A 14841-nucleotide genomic window follows, 5' to 3' on the forward strand; every position below is an offset into this window, starting at 1 on the left:
GCTGCTACCAGTGAATTTATGGCATCAATTATTAAAATCATTGCCAATTAACTTTCTGTCAATCAACTGATTGATTAATCCACTGATCACTTCAGCTCTAGGGTCAGCTCTGGTTGGTTTCTGGGTGCCTGGGGAAATTACAACACTGCTGTGTGCAGTGGAGGTCAATTTTGGCCCAGCATGTGGCCCCTAAGTAGTTAATCTGGCCGTGGTTGCATTGTGGGAAATGTAGGCAAGAAAGAACAATGTGCTGAATTTTAAAAAATGCAGTATTTCTTGTTCCACTGCATCTTTTTTTGTTTTTTGAAAAAAAAAACTTCATGTTAAATAAATGCTAAATTGTGCTTTCTTCACTTTTTATTCACAAGTTTGGTCTAATTTAGGCTACATACCAGCAAAGCTGAATTTTAGACCAAAATAAAGGAAAAGTCAGGAGCTTGTTGTGTTTTTAATGTGTTTTTGGTGTAAGAATTAATTATTAGAAATGTTTTCATTTCAATTTTGATTAGTTAAACATTACAATGCATCAGGACATGTGCAGCAAACATGTCCAATGGTTAAATTTCCAAGTAACCATTCCCAAAACAGAAAAAGACACAAAGAAAACAAAGACTTTTATATGAAAAACTTAATTTATTGACTCATACACTGATAATCATATTCAACTTTTTCATGTATTTCTTGACACACGCTTCCATCTGGTGGCTGAGGACGCTCACTGCAGCTTGTTGAGTCCGGGCTGCGTCTTGAAAAACATGGCGTCCGCGTGAAGACAATCCGGCTCGTTGTTGTTTCAGGAGCTCAGACAAACTAAGGAGGACACAGCTGACATGACACCAGTTCACGAGGGCCCACGTTGTGAATGTTTCATGTTTGAGTTCAGGTGAGATCATCCTCCTCCCCCCTCAGCGTTTCTTCCAGGTGAATTTCTTTCGCGCTCCCTCCTGTCCTGGCTTCTTCCTCTCCCTCACTCTGGGGTCAGGGGTCAGCAGACCAGCTGGAGAACAACAGAGAGGGATGAAATGGTTGGAGTGATGAGACAAAGCGGTGATTATGATGTCGTATTCATCTTTATTGAATGCACCTCTGCCCATATTCACCGCTGGGCTGCTTTTTAGATAAATGAGATTTGATATTTTTTGTTTCAATGTCTGGATCTCAATCTATCAGTGTGTTATTTATCTCTTTTTGTATAGGGGCGACGTTTTTTAAGCCTCTTGTGGTTTCACCTCCATCATCTTTTTTCTTGTCGTCTTTCAAATGAGCCTCACCTAAACCTGAACCTTAGCTACAGATTTTTTTTTAGCCCTGAACTTGTCACAGTGCATCAGAACAAACAAGGAACAACCTGTTTCAGCAGAGAACAAACAAGGCTGGAAAAAAAAAAAATCACAGCATCCAAACACTGCAGGTTTCTAACATCATCGGTTGACAGAAAGACTTCATATTCAGATTCTATAACACTCACAATGCATTAGATTAATTTAATATATATATATTAATCAATGTCGTATACGAGCATAATGAGTCTTTTGCCTCTGTTCCAACTTAAATCTAAATTTTTCAAAATCAGCTTCTTAGGAGACGTGTGAATGCAGATCATTTGTAGTGAATTGGATTAAATGTGCTAAAGCCACAGGAATGATCCCCTGATAAAAGGTCACATCCCACCTTGTCTCATCGTCTCCATGTCTCCCTCCGACAGGAAGCTGAGCAGGGCGCGGGAGATGGCGAGTCGCAGCGCCCCCGCCTGGCTGGACCTGCCGCCGCCGCTCACAGTGCACTCCAGGTCGAAGCGTCCCAGCATGCCCATGAACTGGAGCGGGAACATCAGCTGCTCTCTGAGGGCGGAGAGATGAGGAATAAGAAAAAAAAAGAAGGGCAAAGAGGAAAATGACCAGGAGATAATAAGGGGGGAAAAAAGGAGGTGAAAGAATGAAGTGTGGTTGAATGGGCAGAGCAGGAGTGTGTGCTATTTAACAGATAGTGGTATCAACAGCAGAGGCTTAGCTAATTTAATGTCTGGTTGGGTGACTTTTCAGACAAGCAGAGAGGATCCCGGCACTGTGAAGAGCTTTCTCTTACAATCTCAGCACCACATATTACACAGTAACTTCTGACTCAGCAGGAATAGGATAAGGTTGTGCACGTGTGTGTGTGTGTGTGTGTGTGTGTGTGAGTGTGAAAAAGAAAGTGTCTGTGTTCCGGGTGGCGTCTCAGGCTGAATGGCCTATGGCTGCTGACAAAGTCAATTGTCACCTCTCTGCTCCAATTACAGCCCATCCTCACACTGCTGCAACACCAGCTCTGGACATTCGCTCTCACACACACACACACACACACACACACACACACACATATACACACAATCACTCAACTGTGTAATTAACTTACTACAAGGAGATAAATAAAAAACGAGGCGATGCTGTGAAGAGTGAAAAAGCTGCTTTTTAATTTTTTTGGGGAGAGGGGGGGCAAAACACATCACGTCTTGCATTTTAAGGAAATCGGTGTCTGTGAATGAAGCGGCAGAGAGCCTGTGATGTGGAAACGGTTTATTTGTTCGGAGTGGAAATGCTCGCGCGGCTCTCCTACCTGTCCTGTAGCACGGAGAAGTACTGGAGGTAGTCTCGGTCGTTGATGGTGACGCGCCCCGAGCCGCAGTCTCGAAGAACAACGGAGGCGGATGCTGTCTTCCTGCGGCCTGAGGATGAACAAGCACACAAACACTCAACTTTACCGCCTATTTTTTAAATCATATACACAACTCACAGTGGCTCAAAGGTTGAAATGTTTAAAGCTAAACTCTGGTGTCCACAAACAGCAACTTTCTGCTCTTTAACCAAAATTTCTCATGTTTGGTGGACAAGACAAAGACTCTTTCTTTTCCAGCTACCTTTGACTTATTTGTAATTTGTTTCTGCTCAGTTCTCCTGAGGCCAGATGTCTTTTCATCAATGTGACCCAGTCTACAGATCATAAATATTAACTTCTCACAAACTCGGACAGAGGTTGTTAAAAGCCGCCGCTCTGCTGGGGTGTATCTACCTTCTGCGCTGCTGAAGGCCACGCCTCTGTCATCCCTCTCCAGCGGCGGCACCATTTGCTTCCTGGACTGAGCCTCCAGTTGCCGGCGGAAACGCAAGATAAACTCCTCCTCCTTGACGCAGTGGGGCATGGACAGCAGGCGCTCCATCAGCTGGATGAAGCGGTTGTACTGAAGAAGAAAAACACGGCACGTGTCAAAATCTGCATCTTCCTCCACCAGAGACGGAGAGGAAGAGGGGGACGGGAGGAAACAAAGCGCTTACGTCGTGAGTCGAGATGGTCTCCACCAGCAGCTCCTCCACCTCCTCCTTTGTGAGCCACCTGCTGGCGCCAAGAGAGCTGCAGGAGACACACAACAACTTTTTCATTCTCCTGTGAGTCCACAATCAGGGCTGAGGAAGACGGATGTATTCATGGTGATTCCTCCTCTGAGGCTTCAAACTTTCTTCATCTGAAGCCTTTAAACTATTGTCAAGTTCCTAATCAACTGTCTTTTCACCTTCACTTTGCACTTTCAAACTAAATATTGAATAAAAGATCATCATCATCACCATCATCATCATCATCATCATCTGGCCAATGGACCTGCTCAGATTGTGACAATAAACCAAACAGATTTAAAAGGTTTTTCATTAAAATGCCAAACAATTTGTAAAATTGAGTTCCTATGTTTCTGAAGTTTAAACAAACACCTCTTTCTCTACTTACATCTGCTTTGCATCCTGGGACAAGAGTCCTTTGGCTCTCAGACGGTCTTGGTGCTTCTCTAAGTTCAGGATCTTCTCGTACAATTCCTAAAATTCACCAAAAACAACAACAACAACTTTAAGGACGACGGCGAAAGAAACGTGCACATCCCTGCAGCCAGAAACCCTGAAACCAGAGGAGCGGAGGCGGTTACAACAGCAGGGTCACGTCCATGCTTTCGAAATTAGATGTCCAGCTATCACATAATCTTCAGCTGTCCACATACATTTGGCCATTTAAAAATAGAAACACACACTCAGATGCTCCGGCCTCAACTTTCAAAAAACAGAAACTTTTAAGTCACTTTTTTCACATCTGATTGGATAAACAGTAAAAACAAGTTGAGCATAATCATCAGCTGCATCCCTGAGAGTGTGTGTGTTTGTAGTGAAGGAGAATGACTCAACGAAACCCTGAAGTCCTCTGATGTACAGACGAACTGGAGCAGTTGTTTGTCGCGTCTTTAATTTGTTTCCTCCAGTTCTTTGGAGACAATAAAGGTTTGATTGTGAACAAATGTGCAAGTTTAGTTTGGTGGGGGTTGAGGAAGGGTGGGTGGGTGGGTGGGGGCATGCTGGTCACGTCCCTGAGGCAGACACCCCCACCTCGGCCGCCCCGCGCCTGGGTGAGAACTCATTTCCCCGTCAATTATTCACCAGATGTTTGTTTAATTCCTTCTTGATAGAGTGTGCCTAATCCGCTGCCACTCCGACCAGCGACAGAGGGGTACGGCAGGAGGAGGAGGAGGAGGAGGAGGAGGAAGGGGGGGGCACAAAAAAAAGCAAACATCAAGCAAAAACCAATTTTCTTTGCTAAAAAAAAAAAAAAAAAAAAACACGTAATAGAAAATGAGAAAAAAAGAGAAGGCAGGAGGGGTTGCAAGAGGAGGAGGAGGAGGGGGGGGTTGGATAAGGGGCTTGCGTTACACGTTTGCAAACACTGGGGCCTACAATGGCGAGGAATAATTCGCATGGATTGGTCGGATGAAAGGAAGAGGAGAGGGCCAGTATCTGGATACATTTTCTCCAGCTCCTCTCTGTCTGTTCAGTAAGTGGTTCTTCATATGCCTGGCAGGAGCCTCGACTTCACAGCTTTAGCTATGAGAGGAGAAGGAATCAAGTGAAACGTTCATTTAACCAAAACGGAACAATAAAGGACGGAAATGCAAAGCTCCTCAGGATAGTGTTTTTATTTCATATGCAGGTTCAGATGCAGTTACAGTGACGGGTGGGGGTGTGCTGGGGGTGTTTTCCCTTCAGGTCGTGGCCATAAAGGGCTCAGCGGAGCAGCAAACTGAACCCAACAACAGCCGGAGCTGCACACGCCGCTGCCCCCTCCTGGCAACGCCCCTGAGGTGTGTGCGCTTGTGAGACAGCCGGTGATAATGGTGAGGAAACATATCTCAGAGCGAGCACAAGACGGGGGGAAGAGTGAGGGGAGGAAACGGGGGAGCAAAGAGGGGAGAGAAAAAAAAAACAGGGGTGATTGAGGCTGCGATCATGCAGACAGGCAGCTCCAGCTCTCAGACATGTCTGACATACCTATTTAAACCAGCAGCAGGGGGTGCAGATTGTGGCTGCAGGGCACAATGGAGTGTGTGTGTGTGTGTGTGTGTGTGAGAGTGTGTGTGTGTTTGTGTGTATAAGAAGTGTGACCAATATCCAGATATCATACCTCTGTGTTTTCGACAGAGACACATCTATTGTCTGTGAAGCGTCTTCGAACAAGGTCAGCAGCTGAGAGGCAGGAGGCAAACAGCTGAGTGTGAAAACAGCAGAGGACGGAGGGAGAGGAGGGAGAGGAGGGAGAGGAGGAGGTCTGTGCAGAGGTGGGGAGCAGTGTGAGTCACCTGCTCCCCATCCCACCCCACCCCACTTCCCTCCAAATCCCCGTGGAGTCGCCGCTCCCTGTGGCGGGACAAAGCCTGACAAGCCAGACGTGCCACACCTCAAACACCAGTTTCACAAAAACATGAACATTTCCAAAGATTTTTTCCCTTTTTTCCCTATTTTTCACATGAATGTTTTTTTTGGCTTGTGTATGAAATTATATTTTGTTCGTTTGTTTTCTCACTTTCCTTCTTTCCTTGCGTCTCCACGTGTAAAACGGCAGCGTCAGATTTTTTAATATCCTGTTAATTTGGTTAATTGTTGCTCTCAGAGCCTGTTGTTGCCTGAGGTTGAACTTTTTTTCAATACCCTGGGTGAAGTCTGCCAGTGTGAAGCGTTTCCTCTCCGCCGCTTTGACTCTGACCTGAGTCACGTCCACGGAGCAGAGTGACTGAGTGGGACATTTTAAAAGTTGAGACATAAACTCGTCACTGGACAAACTCTGTGTTTAAGAAACTGAACTCATTCTGCTTGACAGTTTCTGTTGAGCTTCGCCACCTCAGGAGCGCAGGTACACACAGGCATCCTCCGGCGATTCACCTGTCAAGACGGACCACCTTCGACCCCTGCGTCCCCCCTCCCTCTTTCTCACTTCCCTCGAATCTCCCACCTCTCTTTCACCCCGGCTCTGTCCAGGGGATCTGATGCGGCCTCTCCCCAGAGGACAGTGCAGCCTCCTCTCAACTCTCTCCCTCTGAACAGGGTGTGACCCTCCACCTCCGTCAGCTCCACCTCAGATAAAAACCTGACAGGACTCACGTGCATCAGGGAGTAGTAGAACTGTTTGCCGGTGTAAAACAGGAAGTGGAAAGGCCGCCTGTCGTCTCCCCACTGGACAGCTTTAAAAACAGGACAGATGATCACTTTAGAAGCAGTTCACACTCATTTGCAATGAAAGAAAATGTGACGAGCCGCACAGATTACTCACCTCTCTGCTTTGGAAATATTTCCTCTGGATGCTGGAAGTGGAAACAGAGGAGGAGTGTGAGGATCGGATGTGAATGAGTGAGTTTTATTTCTCAGATTTAAAGAGTAAAACAGGAGGAAAAGCGAAAAAGGAAAATATTCAGTGAGAATTTCTTGTCTAGTTTCGATCCGGAACAAAATATGATGGTGAAAACCTGTGACAACAACCAACAGGAGCTGATATGAAGTTGTTAAAGCTGATAATTTACAGCCTTTAAACTTGAACATCAGCCACACAGACGTACCTTCATGAGGGGCAGGGCTTTCTTCTCAAACAGGCTGGAGGGGAAGAGGTAGGCGATGCTTCTCTGTGGGCGAGCGAGAGAGAGAGAGAGAGAGAGAGAGGGGAAATAAATGAATAAATAAAGTAAAAGTAAAAGAAAAGGCAGTTTGAGAGATGCACCGATGGCAGATTATGACAACGCTGACATGTCCGAACAACAGAGGTCACACCGACGGACAACAGTGAAAGTGACAGAAGAGAAGAGGCACAAGCTGCTTGCGGGTTCAAGGAAAGGGGAGTGTGTGTGTGTGTGTGTGTGTGTGTGTGTGTGTGTGTGTTAATGTAGAGTTAGAGGAGAAAACAAGCAGAAAAAGGCACAAGTTTTTGGCTTTGTTGACAGTGAGCAGAGGACACTGTGGACGTCCAACAGTTCACCTCAAGTTCATCCTCTGCTTGTGTGTGTGTGTGTGTGTGTGTGTGTGTTATTAGCAGGGCTACAGATGGCACTGTGAGTGTGTGTGTGAGAGAGGAGAGGGAGACAGGAAGTGTGTTGGCCCCGCCACACTCATCAAGACAGTCTGTTCATCTCTCCCTCCTTCCTCCATCCCACCATCTCTCCACTCCTCTTCTTCTTCTTTGCTTTTTTCCTCCTCTCTGTCGCTTCAATTAGTGAGGCAGCAGGTGCTGCACCGAGGGAGCAGGCTGCTGCCTTTAAGGTTGTCAAAACGACGGAAAGCAGGGAGAAAAGAACTGAAGAAGTGTGTGTGTGTGTGTGTGTGTGTGTGTGAGGCAGGAAGAGGAAGACAATTGAGGAGAAGTTAAAGGGTAAAAAAGAGAAGAGGAAAAGGGACAGACAGGCAGAGAGGAGCAGGGAACAGATGAAGACACACCTGTGCGTCCCCTGAGCCTCGGTACAATATGGCAGAGATCCCTGGGGGGCAAAGAGAGAGTGACACAGGAAGAAAGAGGAAGAGCGACAGTGTAACCGACACCGGTACAACTGAGCGGCGCTGCAGCGCAGGAGGGCGTCCGATTTTACAAATTTCAACGACACGGTGAAATCAATCCCGCAACGTTCTGAACATGCCGGACGACGCGTTTGAAACCAGCTTCTTTTATCGTCTCTTCTGCGTTTCTGAACGGTCGCCAGCTCTCGCACCTCCTGCGACACGAAGCCGGATCAGGCCCGCAGGCGGCGTCCTGTCATGTCGTGATGTAGAGCTGCGCTGTGACAAGTATCAATGTATCTGTGGTGAGGTCCTCGTTTCACATCACTGAAATCTGAAAATCTTATGGTCAAACAAAACGAGCAATATGAACGTCACCTTGGACTTTAAGAAGCTGTGATGGACATTTTTCACTAGATTCTGGTGTTTCATAAACAAAACGATGAATCAGTAAATATGAATAATAATTGACAAACTAATTAACAATGAAACTCTTTAGCTGGAGCCTTGATTTCTGTGTGTACTCAGAGGTTATTCTCCTTTGAATTTGACAGACACTAGTTTATAATAGAGCACAACTACTGACTATTGTCATAGTTACTCTATAACAGGTCAGTAAATGCTTAGAAGTTGCTTGTTTTACCCGATCGACAGGCTAAAACTCAAAGATAATCAATGAACAAACTTATATGGTCAAACAACTGTCAAAACTTCTGTGGATTTATTCTACGAATCAAATGATCAGCTTTGGCGTTAGTCTGAAACAGCTGACTGGAGGTCAGACCTTAGCTCACACTAATCGTTGGCAACTGGGATACAAGCAGATGGTGAGACAAAAATTAATTTACCTGTTTTAAGATTATATTTATTTAAAGTTTTTGAAAGTCATCCACATTTCACACTTTTGTTTTCAAAGATGAAACAGCCACAAGAGATATCTATGGGTCTGTGGCAAATATCCAGTCTGAAATTACCCCCCTGGCTGTAAACATCCTTTTGATTCTTCCTGGGTCTTTGTCACCGTCACACCTGAAGAGACTGGACTCCGAACCAAGGCGAAGGGATTTATCAGGTGCCCCGCTCCGCACCTCGCCAGTCCTCCCAAATTTTCCTCTTTCCCTCCACACATCAGAGTTTGGGCTGTTCGCCGTCGCTTTGGCTTTCACAGCCTGGCACCTACTGCTGTCTTCATTACATGTGAGGGACACAGGGGAACCAGCGAGGGGAGAGTGGGAAATCAAGCTAAATGGTTGGAGCAGCGAGGGCTAATGTATTGCCAGAATCTCAAATAAGCATCGGGTGTGTGTTTGAGGGTGTTGCTAATATCCCTGACGGAGCGAATTAGCCAGAGGTGGCCCCACCCCCCCCTGCTGCTGGTGGTGGAGTCTGCTGGAGCTAATGATGATGATGATGTGAAGAGAGCAGAGCTTCGAAGCAAAACACCTCTAATCTGTATTTAAAATGCTTATACGCTTGTGGATTCGGGTCTTTGTCTCATGAGGAGAGGATAAACGTGGACGCACACATGTGGGCTGTCGGACTGACCGTCAAAATAAAGTTGTGGAAAGTGCACACCTGTGATAAATACCTGTGTGTGAGCCTGTTTATCAGTGTGAAATCCAGCGACTGAGGGAAACCTGCGCTACCTTGCAGCGGAAATGAGGAGGTTTAAAGAGCGGCATGGTGAGAGGATAACCGCTGGACTGAATATCCTGAGGAGGTGTCAAGCACAAATTCCCACCTGTCAACGATGGCTGAGGAGCTCTTATTATGTGGAGCAAGGCAGAAAATTATGTAAACTGCTAAACAGTTTTAACAGATGGCCACAGTCAGACTTCACATCACCATAAAAACCAAAAAGGCTGCCCAGCCTCATTCATTTTTTATAATGAAATCATACCACCAGCTATCACATTAGGTCATTTCATCTTCTGAAAAACAACACTTAGCATTTATGACCTTGAAATATTACCCAGGGCCAGAAAAGCTGCAATCCACTGAAACCTTCTGTGTAGTAAAGTGCAGCAAAGATTTTTTCTTACGTTCACGTCCTCCTGCGTGAAGTTCTCCGGGTCTTCTCCCATCATGTTGGCCAGGTGTCGCTTCCCGATGTTGAACTCCTCGACCTGCTTCTGGATATACTCCGCCGTGAACCTCTGTGGTCCTTCGGCCGCCAGGTTCTTTCTGTGGAGGGCAGAGCTCACACATATCTGCCTGCTCAGGACCTGGGGAGGAGGAAGCGGAGGTATTATGAGTTATGTCAAGTTAGCCAACCTACACCAACTTGCTTAACATCTGGAGCAGGAATTATAATAAAACCACAGCCGAACTGTTGTTAAGGGTTCAATAATGTATATTAATATAAACCAAAGTCGATCGCGCCATTATATAACTAACACGACGTTGACAAACCCTTATTTCAAATATCCGTCAAGGTAGTTTCGGCTAAAAGAACCTGCAGGACGACGCTAGCTCAAGGACGTCAGTGTTTTGGTGTTATAATTAATTTATGTCGTCGACAAGTTCGTTTCATTTACAGATCGGGTTGGTTTATTAGACACTAAATCACACTTTACCTGTCGGCTCAGCTGTGACGTGACTGTGTTTACACTCGAGTAGCAATTCCCACATTTTCCGAGGGACAAGCCCACGGTCCGCACACAGGACACCGCCATCTTTGCTGACAGCTGACGTCAGGGGCGGAAGTTGTTCCACGTCAGAGACACGTGACACAACGTAATATGTGTTTTATCTTCAAGTACACTTAATTTTGCGTTATATCTGAAAATACAAATTAAGTATAGCCACAATTTTTCAGTCATTATTCACAACACATTTACATCTTTTAATTGCTATATTAAAGGTTTTTGCAACCTTCATATCAGAGATGTAAATAAATATGTTTTAGTGGACATGAAATTACTTTTTTTTTTAATCTATAATGAAAAGCTGATGTATAATAGACTATGTGGAACATTTTACAACTTTTATTCTGAAATAAATTGCCTGTGTGTCTCAAAAGGTTTGATGTCTGTGTATGATGCTGTATGTTTTCAAGCGCTCTATAATAGAAAATGGACTAATACCAAATCCTGAGTCATCATAAACACCTACTTTTCTACTACAAACCATCCACAGCCTCTTTTTCTTTATCACTGTATGGCAAAGAGTTTGAAATGATCACGACAGTGTGTTTCAGAGTTATATTTCCAGGAGATACATACACAGTGGATTAAATTGTTTTGTTTTCATTTTATTGCATCTGCAGAAATGAAGAAGAGAATGAGCCAGATAATCCAAGCCACACGACAACAGAACATGTCTGAAATGCCAAATGAGACGTGATAAAAAACATATAAAAGATATGATCACACATTTTAAAACTGAGTATAGTGACTTACATAGGCTGCTTCAGTTACACAGCACTGCTTTAAAAAAAAAAAAATCTTTTAGACATTGGTCCACAATACATCACACAAGCCGCAGCTCATTGGAAACGTGTGTTGCTCAGTATGATCATGGAAATTCAAAACACACTGCCCACATGGTGCAGCTCTGAGCAAACTGCAGCGATGCGGCACACTAAAACTATTCCCCATGGTCTTTTTTAAGTTGTAAATTAACACCAGCCATTGCTCAAATCTAAAATGCTAAAACTTGTTTGTGTACAGGTTGAAAAAATTACAAAATTTCATCACTTTACTATGAAACATTTGCAGAAAAACAATGGTATGTTCACTGTTCAGATCATATTGCATTATTTAGGAGACAAATTTACCACTGGGGAGTTTTTTAGAAATGTAATGATCATTCTGGTTTCTATATTTGCATATCTTTGGTCTTTTTTCAGGCTTTCACACCACATGATCACCATGTCCAGCGCCAGTCTGTTGCATACAAACAACACACACAACTATCTGAAACCACTTTGACCCCAGAGACCTACTTGTGAGGCTCTGACGCCCAGTTTAATGCAAACTGCATGTGAACATCTGTCTTCCATGTAAAATCAAAAACAAAAGGAGGGGCACTGTAAATGTCACGCCACAGGATTTAAAGCAGCGGATCCACATGAGTTGTCAGAAATAACACAATTTAAAAAATGCCCAGTCACCGTCTGCCAAACAAGTTGGCACGGCTACACATAAAACAGATTGTTTTGCATATGTGGTGCAGTCGGTGCTGGGCAGCGCAGACGAGGATTAACACAACATTTTGTGTGGATTCCTTGAATAGATGAGCACAAGCTGCCACTTAAGCCAAACTTTATTGATAGGGATGAAAATAAGCTTCGTTCCCCCAGGGAGCAACACGTGTTTTGTACAACCACAGTTTTCCCATTGTTGATGTTGAGGAGCAGGAAGTCAAGTGTTGTGTTACTGAGGTGTGTGTATGTGCTCCACTGTGTTTATAATTTAATAAAGTATAATATAATAAAGTTATTGAAGTGGAAAAAAAGTGAATTCTTGTAAGATCTGACATCAAAAGTCTACATACTGTTTCTGTTCAAGGAAAAAATCACGTACCTCCAACTTTGGTGGATTTTCATCGTTCCTTTATGGGTTAAGGAAATTCTCCTACTTCTTGAATAAACCAAATTGGATTAGCTGGAAAATGCTTTGTCAGAAAGCCGAGAATATGACTGTTTTCTCAGCTCCTGTAAAGTTCACAGCAATTAGACTCTTCTGATGTCATGAAAAATGTTTCTCATGCTGGTTGATGTTGGGTTTTATGTATGAAAACACAGTGGTCTTCATATGGTCACTTCTCAGTGACCATATGATTTAAGAAAACACACCTGATATTTTCCAGTGTTAAAGAGGTGTCTGTCGATTATTATTCATGCAAACAGGACAGGAGAAATTCACCCCCAGCTCTTGTGGTCCCTTTTCCTCTCATGGTGTGTGTGTGTGTGTGTTTTCAGTACAGTGCTATGCTGTGTTTACAGATCAATGCTGTGTGTCTTCACTTAGATTACTTTGATAGAGTTGGAACAGGAACACGGGGAGATTAATCAAAGTGAAGGGGCACTGACTCTCGGCCCGTGCCAGTCGATATGGCCGCGTGGTTAATTTGCCCCGAGGAGGGCTGTCGTCAGGCAGATGATAAACAGTGTTTGCCCCATTTTTAGCCACGAGCGTGCTCCTGCTCACCAAGAAAAATAGTTTCGACCCGTGGTCTCTAATTCACAGTGGGGGGTGAGGGGTGGGACATTAATCATCCTTCTGCCGTGGTCCGTCTCTGACAGGCGAGCCACCGTGGGTGGACTGAGTGGAGATATTCATTTGGTGAGCTCACTGTGGATTCAGGTAAACCCTGCAACATACTGTGGAGACTTGACACTGTGAAGGCTGCAAACTGGAGAATTAATTCCTTTCACACGTCACATTTCGTTGATGAGAAGATACACCTTGTTAATGAGAACCAAACACTGCCAGTCGCTGTGAAAATGGTGAATTTTGCACTGAAAACAGTGCTATGACGTGAAAGTGAAAGGATTTAATTTAGGGAACCTTATGGGCTTTTCTTTTCATGCATGGCATGTGCCATCAGTGCTTCATATGAGGCTGTAGCTCAGTGCCAGGCATTAGAGAGCTGGCTCCCATCCAACTGCTCCAACAGATCTCCATAAGGACAGCAGGGATTCCAGCACCGTCTTGAAAAGGAAACGCCACAATAGGCGACACTGACCTCCTCTCAATTTGCCCCATTCCCAGATTGAGAGACATCCTTTTAATTGTGGGGCTAAAACAGCGATGGAGCAAGAAATAATGGAGGATATCGCACTGTGGAGCTGTGCCAAGTCCGCTCCTTCCCCCTCTTTCCCAGGGATGGAGTGCTGGAGAATTGAGGGCTTATAATGCCAGCGAGCTGAGGCTTTGCTCCAGTCATCATTTCCATGCTGCTTTACGCTGATTCCCTAATATCCTTAGCGCCTTGCGTAGGGATAAGCCCATCGTGCTGAAACATGGCTGTCATGCCTATAAACCGTTCACGGCTCTAAAGAATCCATTATGGTTGCTCCACAAACATGGGGACTCAAAGGGCCACTTTGCTCAAGCTCATTTACTCTTTTAAAGCATATTTATTTACCCCTTAATGCTGCGGTGGAAGGGATCTTCAATATACCACCATACATCACAGCAGGTTGTAGAAATGGTGCATTTAAGTATTAGTGGTCATTTACGCCATGAATCATACATCTTTAATATACTTAGCTGCACATTTCTTTATGATGCACATGCTGATCTCGTAATGCACAGCATATGCACCAGTCAACAAAAAGACATAAAATCATCACTTTAAACTGAATTTATTCACCATATTTTCACCAATGAGTATCCAGAAAGAGTTACATCAACAAATGAGGAACTGGACAGATAATTTCTCTTTTACAGTTGTAGTTGTGAGTCTGTAAAAAGCAGTGGTGTTGTCCCTGAGTGGCTCAGCTCAGTCAGTGATTAAGTGTTGTCCTACCTCTGCCGGTTTTGGGGGATCCATTCTCTCTGCAGGTCAATGAAGAGCAAGGCACTAACACTGACAGGGTTTCAATTTCCGCTGAAGACGCCCGTTCTGCAGAAGCTCAGCCGCTATACTGTAAAACACAACATCCACTGAATAGTATATAACCCCGGTGCCTGCTAGCTGGTGTGAAATACCAATAAGATTTCAAATCTGCTTAATGTCATTCAAGATGAAAGTGTCTCTGAATCTATAAAGTGTGTGAGTGAAAAATAAAAGAGACAGAATTTCTCATATCCACTTGTTAACCGTCACATCTCCACAGCTCCAGTCTTCAGGTCTTTCTTCGATCCACAGTTTAGACCCATGTCAGGACAAAGGGACAGGCAGAGACCCGACACCAGCAGGGGGGAAGTGACAAGGCCAGAGGTGTTGTAAGCTCTGCCCAGAGGAAGTGTGCTGCCACACCCATGCACTCTACGCACACATATATACAAACACATCATAATAAACAACATTTAGTCATCACCATTTCAATTCCTCATTCCTCTACCATTTC

General features: G+C 44.5%; 1 protein-coding gene across 1 annotated transcript; it reads right to left on the reverse strand.

The window, feature by feature from the left end:
* Positions 1-433: 433 nt before the first annotated feature.
* Positions 434-10551, reverse strand: mrps9 (mitochondrial ribosomal protein S9). The gene is made up of 11 exons (XM_071463799.1): positions 10397-10551; positions 9863-10045; positions 6896-6958; positions 6613-6643; positions 6444-6523; positions 3757-3842; positions 3312-3387; positions 3049-3217; positions 2596-2704; positions 1672-1841; positions 434-997 (listed from the first exon to the last, which is right to left on the reverse strand). The coding sequence occupies exons 1-11, from the start codon at positions 10493-10495 to the stop codon at positions 906-908; spliced, it is 1158 nt and encodes a 385-aa protein (XP_071319900.1). The 5' UTR covers positions 10496-10551; the 3' UTR covers positions 434-905.
* Between the last annotated feature and the right edge of the window lie 4290 nt (positions 10552-14841).

This window comes from Trachinotus anak, unplaced genomic scaffold (genome assembly GCF_046630095.1).
Source record: "Trachinotus anak isolate AG129_WGS33_773 ecotype Australia unplaced genomic scaffold, CSIRO_AGI_Tana_v1 ptg000026l, whole genome shotgun sequence".
NCBI lineage: Eukaryota > Metazoa > Chordata > Actinopteri > Carangiformes > Carangidae > Trachinotus > Trachinotus anak.

Coding starts and splice junctions, on each gene's coding strand:
- mrps9 (XM_071463799.1), bottom strand. CDS start 10,495: ATGGCGGTGTCCTGTGTGCGGACCGTGGGCTTGTCCCTCGGAAAATGT. Junction 3,843..6,443: donor TCTACTACTCCCTGATGCAC/GTGAGTCCTGTC, acceptor GGTGAATTTTAG/GAATTGTACGAGAAGATCCT. Junction 2,705..3,048: donor GGCCTTCAGCAGCGCAGAAG/GTAGATACACCC, acceptor GTTCATCCTCAG/GCCGCAGGAAGACAGCATCC.